The sequence below is a fragment of the Xyrauchen texanus genome, chromosome 26 (genome assembly GCF_025860055.1).
Source record: "Xyrauchen texanus isolate HMW12.3.18 chromosome 26, RBS_HiC_50CHRs, whole genome shotgun sequence".
In the NCBI taxonomy this organism is placed as follows: domain Eukaryota; kingdom Metazoa; phylum Chordata; class Actinopteri; order Cypriniformes; family Catostomidae; genus Xyrauchen; species Xyrauchen texanus.
Window position 1 is genome coordinate 38,123,500 of NC_068301.1, and position 20,274 is coordinate 38,143,773.

At 40.6% G+C, this 20,274-nt stretch overlaps 1 protein-coding gene across 1 annotated transcript in view; it reads right to left on the minus strand.

Moving 5' to 3' along the window:
* The window catches only part of LOC127619505 (receptor-type tyrosine-protein phosphatase U-like), a 432,480-nt gene that overhangs the window by 230,461 nt on the left and 181,745 nt on the right, over window positions 1-20,274 (minus strand). The window contains exon 4 of the mRNA XM_052092344.1: window positions 2,117-2,198. Within this exon, the coding sequence (XP_051948304.1) occupies window positions 2,117-2,198 (82 nt within the window). The remainder of the gene's footprint in view (window positions 1-2,116; window positions 2,199-20,274) is intronic.

Here is a 20,274-nt window from a genome sequence, read left to right on the forward strand (position 1 = left end):
CAAATGATTGTATTGTACTTCTACATATTTAATACATCATTCAGATGTTCACAGTGTAGGTTGAAAAACATATGTGAACCCCTAGGCTAAGGATGTCAACAAGAGCTAATTAGACTCAGGAGTTGGCAAACATGGCTTCCAATTAATCAAACTAGTTTGGAGGTGTGGGTTAGACATACTTTGACTTATAAAAAGCACTGTAACATTTTGAGTTTGCTATTCACAACAAGCATCTGCTGAAGTGGACCTTGCTTAGCAAAAAAGAGATCTCAGAAGACCTACGATCAAGAATTGTTGCTTTGCATAAAGCTAGAAAGGGTTAGAAAGTTATCTTGAAGAGCTTAGATATTCATCTGTCTACAGTTAGACAAACTGTTTATAAATAGAGACAATTTAGTACTGTGGTTACTCTCCCTAAAAGTGGCTGTCCAGCCAAGATTAATCAAAGGGCCCACCACGGTATGCTCAATGAGGTACAAAAGAACACTAGAGTGACAGCTAAAGACTTGAAAGTGTCATTGGAACTGTTTAACATCTCTGTTCATGAGTCTACTATATGGAAAACATTAAACAGGCATGGTGTCCATGGCAGGACACCATGAAGGAAGGCGCTGCTTTCCAACAAAAACATTGCTACGCACCTAAGGTTTGCCATAGACCACCTTGACACTCCACAACACTAATGGGAACATCGTTTTATGAACTGTTTAAAATAACGCTGAATTGTTTGGGAAGAACATGCAGCACCACGTATGCCGTATACATCATAGGCGGAGGACTTAGCCACCTGTCGTAACAGGGTAAAATTGCTTGTCGATTTGCGCCATCTATTGTAAAGGCGTGAATGTGCTAAAGGCAAAAATGTTTGTTAATTTCTATATGGAAGGGCCATTCTTCGGCAATATGCATCACTGACCATATGTAAATTCTGTAATGAATCATTTTCATGCCAAATCAATTGAATACAACAATGCAGGGATCTGTTTTCCAATGTTGAACTACTTTTAACTTGACATAGCATCCTAAAAGCATGTGTGCAATGGACAAATAGGCAAATATTTCCATCTACATGTGTACCCTGGTGAAGGCCCCCTAAAGTCACTTCACGTGAATAGATTTTCAGCTGAAAACTCATTGATTTTGCTACGTTTATGCCTCTCATCCACACAGGAACAGAGTCTTTCGAAAAGTATTGCATATTTGGAAACGATGATGTTAGGAAACTGAAAACAGAGTTTTCAAAGTCTGCCTCAGACAAATTGACAAACTCTATAGCAAAATTGATTGCTGTAGACTGTAGGCTTTCTGTAGAATATGCAATAATGTTCTTGCTGCAGGTTGTCAATTTGAACTGCAGGAATGCAGAAGATGCAGGACGGCAAGTTTCGACTCAGTAACTCGATCAAATTACAACAGGCCACAAACCGAGTCTCTGAATTCAAACGCACAACCCCCCTCCCCTGCACTGCATTCCCAATAGTCAGCAGGTATTAGGACCTGCGGTGAGCCACTGCTTTGATGCCCTCAGTCCAAACAACTGGAGCAGAATAACACACACCTCCAGCAATGCTAATGGAGTGTCGGTCAGCAGGTATGTGGGGACACAGGAAGCGCAAGAAGAAAGAAAATAACAATGTAGAAATGCGCACAGGGGACTCGCCCGCATTCACGCCCGAGTGAAACATCAGATTAAGTAGCAGTACACAGGGCACAAGAGCCAACGAGAAAAGCACCTTTTTTCTTTTATCTTCCCCTAGAAAAATAAATAAATCTGAGGAGCCGACTGCTGGGGCGAGAGACAGGGCGATATGTGCACGAAAGGTCACCCGCTGGAAGTAGACGTAGGGCAAGAACAAGGGAAATGGAATGAGGTGTCGCTGGATAATTGTCTACCATGATGGCTATTCAGATCAGAAGTAAGAGACCCCAAGCTTCAGACGGGAAGAAATAGGCACCATTGTTTCTCGCTCCAGGTGGGCTGACCTGATCATACACCCCCCTACATGCTGGAAAAGGTCAGTGAGAGTGTTAATGTGTGTGTGTGTGTGTGTGTGTGTGTGTGTGTGTGTGTGTGTGTGTGTGTGTGTGTGTGTGTGTGGAGAGAGACAGGACTTACAGCAGGGGTAGTTTAACAGCACAATGTCATCCAGGCCAATGTATCCCTTCTGCTCAGATGAAACTGTGGCTTCAAAAACAACCTGTAAGGGAAGAAAGAATATTTCATATTGTATTATACAAGCAATTTGTTCCTCAAGGGGGCACTGTTGTTTCAGTGATTGACCTGATTTACTTTAGACATTGCTATTTAACGAATAAGCAATGTGGAAGTAAACTATAGCAAGTGATACACATGAACAGTATGATTTAGCCTCAATAAGTGCCTGTGTAAATACATATGAGCTGCACCTCATAAAATTTCAGCTTGGAAGTAATGAATCACGTTCTCTCATTTATTGCATCATCTTTTTGTATAGTATGTAAAAAAAACATGCCATTTTAGCAGAATATATTCTATATATGGCTTCAAGCACAGCCACAAAATCACTTGAAATTAGCACATGCAATTTCAATCTTATGGGCAGATTCTGAGATCTATATAGCGGAGGATGCAGCAGACCACCGTTATCTGACACACTTTGGCAGGATTAAAGAGCGTCACTGTCTACAGTGATCCAGACACCTGAATCAACTCTATAACATGCTAAATGTGTGCTTGACTACACCATATATCTTTGATATATGAAAGGTTATAACACTATTCTCTATCATTTGATCATCATTTGATGAATTACAGCTGATATGACCGATAGAAAATGTACAAAAATATATTTTTTAACCTTCCTATACTGTTCTGTCATTTTTGTCGGTTTCCTTTATCTGAGCGGTACAATACTTGGTGGCATTTCATCCACTTGCCATCTGAACACACACACACACACACACACACACACACACACACACACACACACACACACACACACACACACACACACACACACAAATTGACTTGATTTGATAAGTCTAAGTGGTCGTAAACCAGAACAAAAGGAACACATTTACTGTTAGAGGTCAAAATTGACCAACCATAGGAAATTAATTGTAAAAAAAATAAAAAATAAAAATATATATATACATCAGCCACAATGCAGAGCAAACACACACATATATTAAGGGGTGAGACTACACAACATGCAGATTGCAAAACACACACACACACACACACACACACACACACACACACACACACACACACACACACAAACACACATGCACAGACACACACACACACACACACACACAAACACACATGCACAGACACACACACACAAACACACACACACACACACACAAACACACATGCACAGACACACACACACACACACACACACACACAAATTTGCATTTTTTTATTTAAAACTGGTAGCCCCTAATATAAATGCAAAAAATTAATTAGACCAAATATTTTAACTAAAAATGGATGTCCACATATGTGGACGGTGGGACTAAGTTGTGAGTAAGTTATTAAATAATACAAACCTATAAAACGTTAGATTTCTTAATCAAATTATGTTTGCAGGGGTGTTGGTTTTTGAGACTTTATGGACATTACATATAAATTAGCATAAATAATTCAGATTCAAAGTAATGGCCAGCATCATCCGATCACTGTCAACCATGTTAAAATACAATTTTGCATGAACAATTCTTAATCTATGTACTGATTCCCATTGTCCAATGTCTGCCAAACACGTTGAGTGATCCAAACATCATCTGCAGCCTGAAACTGAACTGTTGATGTTATGAGTGAATGCACTTGGCTGCACTGGTCTCAGAACAGTTTGAAATGCAATTTATTTTCATCTTAACTCAAATTAACATTTACCTACTTTTGGAACCATCCATTGATTCTCAATGCTATAATAAACAATGTAGGATATTTTAAGAAAAATTAGCCTATAGTCCACACACATGGTCATTGAGTTTAAAGGGTAACTAAACACCTGCTCAGAGTCTGACTCCACCCACTAGAAATATTTGAAAATGCTGGAAAAGTGGGCAGACCCCGCGGGGATAGAGGGAACGAACCAAGTGCGGGGCTGAGCACCTGAGACTCGTAGTGACGGATTAATTGACAGCTGCTGTCAGACTCTATGTTATTATTATTCCTCACACGGTCGCAAGACGACATGTACATGAATCTGGCGTGGTGAGCTGGAACCTGCTTACGTCAGCTGTCACCGCTTACGTCACAAAGTACCGCAACAACCAATAGGAAAAGTCAACTGCAGTAGCCACCGTTCAACCTGAAGAGGGCAGCACTCAGACGTTTTTACACCATATATTGTAGAATTAAAACACTTTATTCACAAATGTCAAAAAAATTACTTGAATCAATGACCAGTACTAATAAAGCCCCATGCTTACAGATCATTAACTAAAAAAAGTTGGTTTAGGGTTTAGTTACCCTTTAACAGCAATAAATCTAAAAAAAAAATTAAAATGGCATATTGCACTGTGGACACAATTGACGAGGGTGAGATCATAACACACACAGATGGCACCAATCGGCCCCCAATACAGAAAACATTCTCATATTTTCTTCATGTTTCGACTAGGTTTTTACCATAATAAAGTTGCATATGCAAATGAATCAATAAAAGTACATGTAAATAAGATCTAAAAAACATAAAATCCCAAAAGATGTGCATAACTGTACTGTTTTTACTTTCAGGGGGGAAAAGTACAACAGTACTGTTTCTGGTCAAAATTGACTGTAAAGAGTAAAGTAAGTGGCCATTCTTGATCAGAATAGGAGGGTTAAATAATAGTGCAATGTGGATAGGATCAAGTATTTCACATGCACACACATTGAGTGTTTGTGTACTAGTGTGTGTGAGCAGCCTCATTTCCAAACATATTTTCAATGCCAGCTCTCATTTCAAACAGTTTTTCTTTTCCATTATGGCTTGACTCTTTCAATAAACAATACAATCTTGTGCTCACCCAACTACATAATTCATCAGTAACACACAGCGCTGCCTCACCCACATTTCACATGTACTCATGTAAACTGTTATTGCAGCTTTCACCGAGCTAAACGCTTCATGATTCAGCACAACAGTCTCCCTGTTTTGACCTATCAATGAATCGGACTCAACTGCCTCTCTGCTGAGAATACAGATCTTGCTCTCTAGTGGCCAATTACACTGCAAGTATCCACATCGCTCATCCGCTCACACAACCTTTAGCCATTTTGCTAACAAAGGGAAGACTGCCTCCCTGGGTGTTTTACTGTTAGACAAGCACAGACAGCTGATAGATGTCATACTATTCTAAATCAGACAACAAATGTGCTTGCACCGCTAACAGCCAGCCAATGAAAACAGAGCTAAGCTAAACCTGACAACGCACCAGGTTTTTCCAAGCACACTTTAGCCCTACTCCAAAACCCAGTGTATTGCTTCAAAATGCATTTTTAAGGCATGATAGTCATGCTTCCGCTGCACATGCAGTTCCAAAAGATAGGTGGTATAATAATTCTGTGTTCTACGGCAGTATTGCAGGTATCCTCTATGGAGAAGGCGACGCCATAATGCATTGCACCAAAAATGTATCCAAGATGGTGGATGAAGTAGAAAAAACAATCATACTTATGTTTAAAAGTGAGATGGCTGGATGCATACAGTACTAACAACAGAAGGATAAGCACACATTTTATCTCTGGAAAGTAAACACAATTTTTGCCAACTAAAAGTGACCTTATAGATCTCTCCCATTATAATGAATGAAGTTGCGTAAGTCACAAGCTTGCAGAGTTAACAGCTTTAACGATTTTTATGGGAGCAATCAAATATTCCTGACCTTCCCACTGAGGACATAACTGTAAGCATTTAAACTATGATAAGTCACTACAGGTAAACATTTGATGTCCTTTGAGAAAATGTGTTGCCTCAAAGTCTTATTGAAAGGATCTGGTAATGCCAGACATGTTCACTAGTCCCTGAGGTCCAAGTCCAAGGCAAGTCTCAAGTCTTTGGTCACAAGTCCAAGTCAAGTGTGGTGTTGTTTTTTGTTTGTTTTTTGGGAATAATTCTTTATTTGCAGCTGGTTAGTTTAATAAACCCTGAATAAGGCTAATTCAATTTTGAAATATTAAAACTGGCTACTTTAAGCGATTGCCTTGTTTATTTATTTTATGTCTAAAAAAGGTTTTACTTTAATCATGGATTTTATTTTTATTCAGTAAACAATCAATTAATCCATTTATACATTTTTTGCATTTATAGAGAACGGAATATGAAGGAATATTCACAAAAGGAAAACTAGATTTGTCCATAAATCTTCAGGGCTTCTTCTATTTTGCATTTGCCCTTATGAAAATGTACCATAGTTTTTATAGTTTAAACATTGGTATTTATTTGTAACGAGACCATGGTAACCTCAGGTAAAAACCAAACATGGATCGTCACTATCATAGTAAAATGTAACATGACTAATTTAAATTTTTGTAAAGAAAAACAGCTGTTGGATCTTACAGCGCACTACCAGTGGCTTTCTCTTCTCTGCACGCCAGTGCAGTCAATGCCCCTGAGTGCTTCGACAGCGCTTCTAAAAGAGCAAACACCCTCTGAAAGAGTATTTTCTCTAAAAGAGTAACACATTGGCATTGAATGTATTTTTAAAGACCTGGCATTTTAAAGATGCCTTTTCGTCTTTGTGTAGTTCCTGGATGCGGCAGATATCTCTCCGCTTCTGACGGTCATGGGCACTGCCTCACGTGTCTCGGCTGCGATCACACTGAGGCAGCGTTTATGAATGGTTCATGTTCTCATTGCGAGAACACGACCATGGCAACGTTGCGATCTCGGTTTTCCTTCATCCGGGAGAAAGCCACTTCAGCCGCCCCCCATGCAATGCCTTCTTCCTACGGGATTGAGGCGATGAACATGATCTAGGGAATACAGTGGGCGCGGTTTCGCCAGGGTGAATCCCCACAAACCACCCGCCCCCCAGCACGCTCGTTTGCCCTCGTCCGAGTCCGATGTGAGACTGGCTCGCTCTGTGTCCTTCGGACCCCCCGAGCTGGATGAGAATATCGCTGCTGCATGAGGACTCGACTGGGCAGCCACATTCGGATCTGCTCGCCCAGTTTAAGTCCGACACGCAGATGTCCGGCATGTTTGCTCGACCGGAACTCCCCATTTCCCCCTCTCACAAACCCCTTCAGGGACCCGAAAGGCTCCCAAGTGTTCCTGAGACGATTGACTTAGTGAGCGAGATGGCCGCTACGGAGCTGGCCTCTAGACCACTCCATCCACCAGTGGAGGGCCGACAGGGAAACCTTTTGCCACAGCCCGGTCCAGTGTTCCTCACTCCTTGATTAACCTAACCGGTGTCCACACACGCCGCTCTCACGACGCTCTGACGCCAAACACCTACAGTTATGGCACCATGGATGCAGTCTATTCGCCTCCACCCCTTCAACTGCAGACTCTGGTTCTGACGAGTCAAGAGGACACCTCCATAGGACCTCCTCAGTCATTTTCCCACCCCCAGCTGGGTATGCAGAGCAAAGTAAGTGCTTTGAGTTCTCCCACAGCACAATTGTTTCGGGACGCAACTTTGTTCCTCGATATAATATTACTTGCCCCGCTAATGCAAGTGGGGATCCGCATACATGTACTAGGGCTTCAGGTCAACTAGGAACATGCAGTCACCAGTTGCTGGACAGGGCCTCGACTGCGTTGGAACATCAACTGCCTAGAGTTGCTGGCTGTTTTTCTTGTCCTCCGCAGGTTTCTCCCGCTGATTCAGGGCAAGCACATCTTGATCCGTTCAGACAGCACCACAACAGTTGCGTACATAAATCGGCAAGGCAGCATGTGCTCTAGTCAAATGTTGCAACTCGCCCACTGGAGTCACTGCGTGCCACTCATATCCGGAGCAGCCTCAACACGACAGCGGACACGCTGTCGCGACAGGCCACACTCAGTGGAGAGTGGAGGCTCAACCCCAGGTGGTCCAGCTGACCGATTTGGCAAAGCACATGTAGACCTGTTTGCTTCCCATGAGAACTCCCACTGCCCGCTCTGGTACTCCTTGTCGGAGGCTCCCCTCAGGACAGACATGCTGGCACACAGCTGCGCAAATACACATTTCCTCCAGTGAGCCAGGTCAGGGAGGACGAAGAACAGGTCCTCATAGTGGCCCCCTACTGGCCCACTCGGACTTGTTTCTAGGACCTTACGCTCCTCGCAACAGCACCTCCCTGGTGCGTTCCTCTGAGGAAGGGTCTTCTTTCTCAGGGACGGGGCACCTTCTGGCACCATGCCAAGACCTCTGGAACCTCCACGTCTGGACCTTGGATGGGTCGCTGAAGATCTAAAAGTGTTCTACCACCTGCTGTCGTAGACATGATCAACCAAGCCAGAGCTCCCTCTACCAGGCAGCACCACGCCCTAAAGTGTGTCTGTTCGTAACTGGTGCTATTCCTCCTACAGGGCCAGACAAAAGGAGGCAGACCCAGCCTTATTGTTGCCATGTCCTGTACTGGTAGGTGCTTTGCGCAACTATTTTGGACCACACATGGAGCTCTAGATGATTGCGAGCAGCTCTTAGTTTGCTGTGGCGGACAGCGGAAAGGGACACTGTCCCCCAACAGAGGTTTGTCAACAAGGTCATCAATGCCCTTGCACCAGCCTATTAGACCCAGGCCGTTCCTGCCCCCTTGCGGGTTCGAGCGAGTACTCTACTCTATGAGTAGCAAGGCATTCTTGTGGGCACTAGCCAACAGCACCTCTCTAGCAGACATTGGCAGAGCAGCGGGCTGGGCAACACCCAGTACCCTCCTATGATCAATAACCTCTTAGGGTTGGGTCGGTCCTGGCCCGTGTTTCCTCAGGTCCGAGCATGTAGAACGCGGTAATACAGGACAGCTGACAGGGTGTACCGCTTGTGCATAGTGCCTTTACCCTCTTCCGAGGCGAACCCATGCGCTTTTACCCCCAGGTGAGTCCACAAAAGCTTGCTTCTTTCCTCCATAGCCCTCTGGCTCACGAATTTGTTGGAGGAATTCCTGACCAGACCACAACGGGTAGTAATTTCTCTATACTGGAATAGGTGCTCCACAGGAATCGGTCACCCCCTGTGTTGTATTTTCCGTGGTACGGTCCCACTGTCGGCAGACCCGCGTCTGCCTTGAGCAGCTCCCTCTGCCCCTGGTCACTGTGTTTGTAGAGCTCCTCCCTCACCAGGTAGGAACTACCACTACGCCACCTCCATGTGTGGCTCATAAGCCTATGTGAAGTATTTGCCACATGTGACCTCCCCGGCCTGGGCAGGATGTGGTCACCGCGTGGACTTTTCCCACTGAAAGACACCTTCCCCGATGCATGTTAAAGCGTTAGATAGCCCTAGCCGCTTCTAACAGCCTTATGGTGAACATAGATAAAAGGCTGCGGCTGGTGCGGCCTGCCCCTATGCTTGGCATGTTGCTTGTTCCCCCCCTCAAGAGAAGAGGGATGCCGGGAACCTAAAAAGTGTATGACATTTTTATGGGGCATTGGGGAAGGTTACGCGCAGCCTGGCATGGGCTGCTTCTTTGGCACGCAACAGCTTGCTTGCACCCGCATCATCAGTTCACGTAACACGGTTCAGTGTCGTGGCGTTATTGGATAGGGACCACTGTGTCCCTCTTGCCACAACACCATACCAACCACTGTAATGACCGTACCTTATTTTCAGCTCCTCAGTGGAAAACCTGACTAAACAGATTCACAAGTCCCTCCTTTTATACCCGTATGTCCAGGGCAGGGACATGCAAATTCTGTTAACCAATTCTCATTGGCCTTTTCACAAAGCTCAGAGGCAACTGAGGCTCTCAAGAGAGACCTCTAGTGTCACTTCACCGACAAACGTCTCGTTCCCTCCATCAAGGAACGGGGGTTACAACAGTAACCTAGACGATATCACCTTACTTTCCTAATGCAGCCAATTAAAAATGTTATACAGCTATAGTAGTAATATAATATTTATTATGAATATATTTCACCCTAAAATAAAACAGTCAATACAGTTAGTGTTACTTGAGTTAATTCATTATAAAGGTGGTGATGTTTGAAAAGTCTGCTAATTTATATCTGTGCATGTCACATGTTTTCTCAGCATCAATGCTGTTTTGTTAGGCCATTTAATGTTTGCTCACCGAGAGGTTTGCACCAGAGCATTCGGTGCCAAATTCAAATGTTTCCGTGACTCATGCCTTGCTTCTCACTGGTCCTTGCAGCGCTGTAGTTGAGAGCTTGAGACCAGCTCATGAGAGACATAAGCACAGCTTTTCTGCGCTCGGGCTGCTTTGTCTATTGTTCTGTGTAGCGAATATCACTGTTTGAAATTGCTTAACAGAAAACGGCAGAGCATAAATGGAGAGAGAGAGAGAGAGAGAGAGGGAAAGTTGGCCAACACTATAGTCACATCGACGGGAAAAACACTAATAAAATCACTTGTGTTTTTAGCATGTCTATAATATCAAGTCCAGATCAAGTCTCAAGTCAATTGTTTACGAGTTAGTTGCAAATCATTTTTTTTGCAACTTAAGTGTGACTCCAGTTTCTATCTCTGGGTAATAACTTTGTTTATTTTCAGTTTTTGTATGTATCTTATTTGTTCTTCTCTAGCTAGACCCTAAAAGTACATGCTAGTCATTTTGTTTTGACAGTTCAGGGTTATATGAAGGGTTATACACTACAGGAAAGATTGTGGACCAGACATTTGCAGCAGTGTTGTAAATCCTTTGCTATTGTTTATGTCTTTGAAAAGCTCTATAGGCACTGCACCATGCCAAATGACACTTAATCAAACAACACATTTTTGACAGCGTTAAATTGTATGGTCTTTAAAGTTTCGTCGAAATCCCATTCAAGGCAAGTCAGGCCTCTCGGCAGCCATCTTCTATTTTGTATGGATACATGCACCATAAGTAAAGGTAAAGCTCATATCTACTTGAATGGGGAAAGACTAAAACCTCAAAAATGATTGGTCAAGTCTACAAACAAATTATTTAAAATCAGCAGTAAAATCTGCCAACAATTTTATCATAAATTGCAATACTTTATCTCAGATAACACTGAAAAATGCTATTTGTCAGGCTGGTGCTTTTTTTTTTCGTGAAAGGACAACATCTGCCATATTGGGTGTTTAATAATCCCATTTATTTTAAAGGGCACCTATTATGGAATTTTGAAAATTACCTTTCATGTAGTGTGTAACATAGATTTAAGTGAACAAAAACATCCTGCAAAGTTTTATATATGAAAGTTCACCGTAAAAAAAGTTATTGTCTCTCAAAAGTAGGAGTCGACTCTAATGAATCGTTTTTCCAGTGAGTCATTTTCCTTTTCGTTGTGACGTCAAGATGAAAAATTATCAAATTGGCCGCGCCCACTCATTGGAAGACACCGCAGACACCAGGGAAAACTTGAAAACATCATGTCGACAACAAGACGCTCTTCTGAAGTGCATATCAAAAGCGACCTTTTTTGCACTGCCCAGGGACGAGCATGTGAAGAATCAGTGGCTAGAGTTTATATTTACAACTATACCACACAAGTATAGCCCGAACCTTGTGCTGTGTTCGCGTCATTTTAATGACGATTGCTTTATGAACATGAATGCTTTTAAGTGTGGATTCGCGAGCCGGTTGATACTGAAGGAAGGTTCAGTACCAAGTTTATTTGGATCAGCTTCCTCCTCCGAATCACAACCTGTAAGTATTATTAATAATTGTTGCTTTTATGTGTTTTTTAGCATGCTTAATAAGTATTTGTGTGTGTTGTGTAAGTTACGCTCAGCGCAGCTTCTAGGTCTCCAATGTCAATTTTTTTGAAATATGTGAAATGTTTGTCGATGTTATTGGAGTTGTCATAAAGAATAGAGCAATAACTTGTAGTAATGCAGTGCTTTACCAATATGTTTATGCGTTGGGCTAACGCAAACAATAACTGATTGGGTGTTTACCGCCGAACTTTGGGCTATGATCGCTAACATAAATCAACTAAAATTTTTTTACTACAAAGCGGTGATGGGCGTTCTGTTTCCGACAATCTCTGCACAGAGTATGCCAATCACAACTGACTGGGTCATCTGACCAATCACCGCAGATTAGCGTCACACAAAGGAGGGGTTTGGAAAAATTAGTCGTTGAACGAATCATTTGGGAGTCGGTGAGCAAATCAGGTAAACATAAATGCATATTATAAGACAACAAAAGTGTTTTTTGTCATTGCATGCATGTAAAACTGTTGTTGGGGACTCCCAAATCAATATTAAGAACATTTTAAATGCCATAATAGGTGCCCTTTAATACAAGTGCTCTGTCTCAGGCTTAATAGTCTCTGGTATTGTGCTGTTAGCTTAGCAATGTGCTAATGTCAAATATGGTGGACAAAGAAAGAGATATGTTACTTATAAATGTATTATATGTTATTAACTAATTAAATCAGAAAAAATGTCCCTTAAATTTTACTATTTTACCCAATATATGTTGTTATGCTTATTATTAGGTCATTAGCTTAGCAACATGTGCTAATGTCAAATTCTATTTGAATCAATTATAAGTCAAGTCTCTTGAGCACTTCAAGTGAAGAGCACTTTTTGCAAGATGCAGAGTTACTACCTATGTAGAATTGCCCAATTCACTCAATAATGAGGTTACATCTCAGTTAGAATGCTGCCTATATAGGCAGTAGACAGCAAGGATGCTCACTAAGTTTTGTAACAGAACATTTTGTGTAGTGTCCTCATGCACTAAGTCTCTAGGATCATCTGTACTGCTGTAAGATCAGGCGATGCAGGACTGTATCGATCAGCTGTCTATATGCCCAGACTCTGCCTACTTAAGACCTGTCACATCTGTCACAAAGTGGAGGAGAGTCACACTGTGCCATTTCAAGATGGATAGTGAAAGACAGAAAGAGAAAGGAGAAAAGAGTAGAATAGAGAACCCACTGCTTATACATTCTGCCATGAGGGGTTATATCATGAGCTGTGTTACAACAGCACATTTGTTCTAGAGGTCAACAGATATATTCCATTTACCAATTAATCAGGGTCGATAGTTTAGTTTGTTGTCGCAGTTTAGTCGGCTATTGAAAAAATCAACTCTGATAGTTTCAAACAGTCATTTTTGGTTTCATTTCTGCCTGGCTGGCGCTGAAGGATTCTACCATCTAAACTCCTTGATTCAACAATATATCGGCACCCTATAGAGGTTAAATATAAAACAATCATTGACTCCTTGTGGAGTTTGTTTTGCAACGTGACTAGGCTATTTATAGAGACTGGCGCTATAAAAGAGGGTTTGAAACGTTGACAGAGAAAAGCCAAGGTACAGTATGTATAACATGCACATTTGTGTTATTGTCATGGAACAATACATCAGCCATTTAAGACAACCAAAGGTGGTTTGATAATGAATTTGTTTATAACTAATCGCTGCACTGGAGAATTGCATTGCTGACAAAGTGGAGAGGATGCTAACATTATAGCTAACATTAGCTTTTTGAATGGTTAGAGCAATGCAAGTCATAAATATTAATATGCTGTTTTGAATAACAAAAGAAAAATTATGAATCCCTTGAGTTTTTTTCATGGGATTTAGGGGCGTCCTTTATATTCCAGTCAGGTTATAAACATGAGCATTCCGAAATGAATTTATAAGCTAATCATCAGTAGTAAATCAACCATTAATTCCAACCTTATATGAATATGCTGCCTGAGTTATGAGCTGGCCATTCGGTTGGTTCATAAGACCAAGCATTATCAAATTACATTGCGTGAATGAGGCACTCACAGGAACGGTTTAATTGTTTCTGTCCAAGCATCCTAATTTTATTACGTAGTTATGTACAAAAAACAAAACAAAAATGTAAGAGCATGGTAAAATATATACGTCTGAAAAATAAATTTGATATTCATGAGAGGGCACATTGCTATATAATACAATGTGTTCATGTTCAATTCTAAAATTACCTTTAAAGTCGGCATGAAATCGAAGTTGCGACTGACTTTACTTCTGCATTGTGATATATTTCAGAGTGAAACAGCTTATCGAACAAGAAAAAACTCTAGGGTGGGGATCCATCGGTTGTTTATTGGATTGTGAAAATATGGGCACTGCATAGCAGAATGGAACCAGATCCGAATGCGAGTTTGAAATGGACACAAGCACCCCTACATCGTGGTCTTTGCTTACAAAGAGGCTGTAGAAGTTGTAAGATAACCATATTTTAACATTTTGAATCACAATACACTAAATATAAAGGGGAAAAAAGCACTTACTCATTCTATGCATCCCAAGATAACTGCATTTACAAATATAAACTCCAGAGGTATCCAAAGCATTGTGTTCATTAGTGATCGCCTTAGCAATCAGGCATGAAATGTCTCAAACACATCAGTGAATTTGCCGTTATTCCTCCTCATTCGAAATGTAAATTCAAGTCAGCTGAGCCGTAACCAAGGAAGTTTGGGTTAAAGAATGATAGTTTTGAAGGAAAACATGCAATTGACGCTTCGTTCAACTCTACGCAAGGTTGTGGTATTTACAGTATAAGAAAGGGGCGTGGTTTAAACAAACTAAATGATTGGAGACGTCCTGCATATGTCAGTAGACAGAAGTCTGTCGTTCCACCAGAAGATCAACCTTTTGATTAGAGATTACGAGGTCAAAAAATAAATCTGTTAAAAAAATAAAATAAAACATATGCATGGATGAATCGTTCACAATATGATCAATAACATACATTTAGAAAATATAATTTTTATTATAATTTTAGGTTAGAAACATTTAGGCTGGCATGTCTAAGATCCATACTGGGTTTAACCCAGCCAACGCAAACTTGGCTGCCAGAAGAGCTCAAGGATGGGACATTGTCCACATCTTTCAAAGATTTGTGAGCTCCTCCGGCAGGCAAGTTTGCGTTGGCTGGGTTATGTAGCTCGCATGCCCGGCCACCGCATGCCTAAACAGCTTTTGTTCGGCTGGATAGAGGGGGCTAAGCGGGCGTGGCACGGACTGGAGAAGAGATGGAGTGATGTGGTACAGGAGGATGTGGATCTGAGTGGACTTGCCGATGACTGGTACCAGCGGTGTCAAGATCGGCCTCTTTGGAGGAGGCTCGTGAAGGACGCTACTGGCCAGTTGGAGGCATTCGCCCTACAACAACAACAACGGAGTGCAGAGGAGCGAAGCTCACAACAACGAGCAGAGCGCCGGGTGGCAAAAACACAGCAAGTTGGCACAGTAGGGGGCACAGGTAGAGCATCAGCCAGTCATCTCAGTCAGTCGACCCATGTCACAGTACGTTACATTAATACCTTGAGTATTATTAGCACCAATAAGCGGACTCGGCGGTCTGTAAACTGTCCAAGCATTAACAATGATACACAAGAATAACACACAATAAATATTCTATCCAGACGTAATGTCTTACTTGAACCGCATGAGGATGCAAGTAGAACGTGTGTTCATCTGACGTTTGATTCCGACTCGGTTCCTCGAGGCTCAGACGATGATGGGATGCCGTTTCCTCGCTCTGTCGGTGGGCGGTACGGCTGCTGATTCTCGGCAGAATGGTGGAGATTGGACATCGACTCGATTGAAGATGGAAGAGAAATCTTCTTCACTTCTGCAAGCAAATGCAGAATCTCAACTCGTCCAGCAAGATAGAGATTTTAAGGCTGCAGTTTCAAGTTGTAAGTTACTTCCTTGTGCAAAGAGGCTACACCTGAGAGCAGCGATGAGCTGCATCTATGCACGGCACGTAAAATCGATGGAAGCAATGCCCAGAAGGATCTCTGAGGTATTTCTACTCCCGAAATTCAACTTCGGACCATTTAATCTCCCAGGGGCTGATTTTCATCAAACAAACCAATTTCAACTTTTTTCTTTTGGCTATTCTAAGGTCACATTAAAACAGAAATGGAAACTTTTTATCAGGCCTTCATCATTAATGTTTGGTACTTTTCATATGCCTTTTGTGTGTAGATTTTCCTAGCCTTGTCCCAGACCCACACTTTCAATATTAAACTATTAAAATCCATGATAAAAAATACAAATTATTACATGTTTAAAACGATGAGAATTAAATGAATAAACAATAATTAATATATATATATATATATATATATATATATATATATATATATATATATATATATTATTTCTAGAATTTTTCAAAAATTACAACTGCCCCATAATTTCGACCACACCAAACAAATTTGCCTCTGATAACGTTTTTTTTCCTTTTGATATGAAACATAAGACAAGTGATTTTTAAAGAAAACAAAGACAATTCAAGGTAAGTATCACCTTGTGATATCCACCTAATACTTATACCATGATCAATGGAAACACCCCCCACCCCCCACAATGTTCAAGCCAATTCTATGCACTTGCACACTGTGTAGAGATCCTTTTATCAGGGCTAGCTCAGGAGTGCAAACACAAATAAGTAATAAATAAATCTCCTTTTCATGTCTTACAAAAGTCATAGAATGTGGTTCACATCTCAAATAAACCCCCTGGAAAATCTCCTCGAAGATCTCAAGCATCTCAACATGAATTGTACCACACACACTGTAAAAAAAACCCTGTCAAAACCAACCCACTCTGAAGAGGTGTGTTCAATAAAGACCCAATTCACTCAGAGTTTATGATATGATGGCTCCGCGTCCGATACATGTAAGGGAAGTCACGTATGTGCTAACAATCACACAAAGTGTATAGCTCGTGTACTGATGTCTTAGATGCTGTGTCCATTTAGAGCACATGCTAGGTGTCTTGGCTCATAATTTAAATGGACATAACTATATGGGAAGTACATTATGTCATGTCTATGTAGGCTAAAAGAGAGAGAAGATATGTTATATGTGAGAAAACAAATAATAATTCCCACAGCATGCTGTCAGAGTGAATCTTGTCAAAGAAATTACTGAAGAAAATATTTGTTGAAGAAGGGTATTTTGATTTGAAAAAGATGAATCATGAAGATAATTCATTTCCGTTGACGGAACTGTAACGAGAAAAAACAATACTGATAGATATTAACAATGTGCTAACAATGATAAGGAGAAGAAAAATCTAGAAAGAATTTATTCAAATAATCCAGTACTATTATGTTGGGGATTACCCGCTTGAGCAGCGTGAGCTGAAAGTAACAGCGTTAAATCCCTTTAATAACAGGATAATAATGGGTTAATCACTAAAACACATCCTGTATATAATCTGATTATAATGTAATTAGATACTGTAAATGATTTACTTTTTAAATAAAAAAGTAATTTAACCCATTACATTTTATATTCTTGTAATCCAATTACAGTTACTGAATTTCAGTCACGTTAATTACTTTTAAGTTACTTTTCTTTTAAATAATATTATTATATATAATATATTTAAAACATTAATTACATTAATATGTAATTTATTACATATGTAATATGTCTGTCTTGCAAAAGTTTATAATCAAGGAGGAAAAATACATTATTTTGACTTAATTCAATTGTGTACAATGGTTCCACACAATGAAAATGATTTTCTTTAATTATTTTTTTTTTTAATGTAGGCCCTACTCAAATACTTTGTGTAAAGGAAACCTAAATGAATTGAGTTAACCTAACTTAAATTTGATTTGTTTAAATAACTCTGCTGAACCTTGCAGCTTGTTGCTAGCAAATTATATATATATATGTGTGTGTGTGTGTGTGTGTGTGTGTGTGTGTACACTGATCCACCACAACATTAAAACCACTGACAGGTGAAGTGAATTACATTTAGTATCTTGTTACAATAGCACCTGTCAATGGGTGGGATATATTAGGCAACAAGTGAATAGTCAGTTCTTGAATTTCTTATGCTGTAAGCAGGTAAAATGGGCCAGATTGTGATGGCTAGATGACTGGGTCAGAGCATCTCCAAATGCTGGCCTTAAGGGGAGTTCCCGGTATGCAGTGGTTAGTACCTACCAAAAGTGGTCCAAGGAAGGACAACTGGTGAACCGGCGACAGGGTCATGGGCACCCAAGGCTCATTGATGCACGTGGGGAGCGAAGGCGAGTACGTCTGGTTCAATCCCACAGAAAAGCTTCAGTAGCACAAATTGCTGAAAAACGTAATGCTGGGCATGATAGGCAGGTGACAGAACACACAGTCAGAGTGCCGATGCTGACCCCTGTCCACAGCCGAAAGCGCCTAAATTGGGCATGTGAGCATCAGAACTGGACCATGGAGAAATGGAAGAAGGTGGCTTGGTCTGATGAATCACATTTTCTTTTATATCATGTGGACGGCTGGGTGCGTGTGCGTCATTTACCTGGGGAAGAGACGCAGCAGGATGCACCATGGGAAGAAGGCAGGCCGGCGGAGGCAGTGTGATGCTCTTGGCAATGTTCTGCTGGGAAACCTTGGGTCCTGGCACTCATGTGGATGTTACTTTGACACGTATCAACTTCCTAAAGATTGATGCAGACCAGAAATGACCTTTCATGGCAACGTTATTCCCTGATGGCAGTGGCCTCTTTCAGCAGGATAATGCCCTGCCACACTGCAAAAATGGTTCAGGAATGGTTTGAGGAACATGACAAAGAGTTCAAGGTGTTGCCCTGGACTCCAAATTCCCCAGATCTCAATCCGAGTGAGCGTCAATGGGATATGATGGAGCAACATGAACCATGGAGGCCCCACCTCGCAACTTCCATATATTGTATACATACATATTTTTTATACTGTTTATCAATTAAGGTGCTGTTAAGAGTTCACAGATCCCCTATCAGTCATTATACTGATGATCACCCATTATATGCATCATGTGAAAAGCAATAAACTCTTATTTATCGTAGTAATGTACCCAACCTTAACCTATTAGCTCCACTCTTCTCCACAATGGTATTCTGCATCACAGAAACTCTTCTAAATCCCAACATAACCAAACTTTAAACACTAACAAGTCTCCGACTTATTAAAATAACACTTCAACTTTAAATCTCGTGCCCAGTTTCAGCAATACTTTGATGTTCACATAGATGTGATATAATGAGACAAATATTATTCACATAGTCCCGACACAATTGCATTAAGTGAGCACAGATGTATTGTACACTATGAAATGAAATTAAGAACAAATGAAAAAGAATTGTGTTGCATTAGCTAATTTTAAATAAGTTATTTGAGCAAGCAGTAAGATTCACGTTAAGTGAACACCTTCTGTTAGAAGTCTGAATCCTTTTGAACATTTCATGGCAATGTGATCATATCGCTTTTTGATGACTGTGTTGAATATGAATATTACGGTGATTTCAAGAGTACTGGTTTAGTATTTTCAATAGAGCTGCTTTCCTTTAATCAGTGTAAAGTGAAAAACATTCTAAAGTGTTTTATGTATTAATCAGATATATCCACAACATAAACGTGATATTACAATTTACAGCTTTACAGACAATGAAGCGAATGAACAGGTGAACTTTAACTTAAGCTCTAGTCAGTATGAGAAACTTGCGTTATTATTAAAACAGTTGCTACAAGCAATGCAATATCCTAAACTGTCTTAAAGACAGAACAAATAATAACAGTCGCTAAAGTGATCCATAACAATGTAACTTCTAAAATATAGCTTATACTTAAGTATTCTCTTTATTTATTATATTATTTCAGGAGCTCACAATGTCAGGTGGCTTTAAAGCATAGACTATACCAGCCATATACGGTTGCCAGATTTCTATATTCGTGAAACTGCGAATGAAAACTAATACTGATATGTGTTGGACCTGAAAATCGCATCTCGAAACCGAACTGTCCACTAAACAGCTGGACTAGAAACCCTACTTATAAAACTGATTTCGATCTAAAATAGTCAGTGAAAGTTCAGATTATATCAAAAATAAATGATCTAGCAATCAGTACCTACCAACAGTTAGACTTGAGTCTGTGACTGAACATGCACTATTGAAACCCATGATAAGAAAACCGTGTATGAGTTCGCTAATCCATGTACATTAAGTCCAATTAAAAAATCGAACAGATCACTAACAGATGTTCTATTTTTGGTGCTAAAGGTGACTTATGTTATTTTCGATTCATACTGTAAGATTGATTATGAACAAAGAGTTTTTCCATGCTCTTGAAAAAGCTTTTTGATTTTGGAGATACGTGACTTTCATCAGACAGCAACGACATGTTTGATAGATAATTGTTTATAAATTTTTCAAAATGTATGAATAT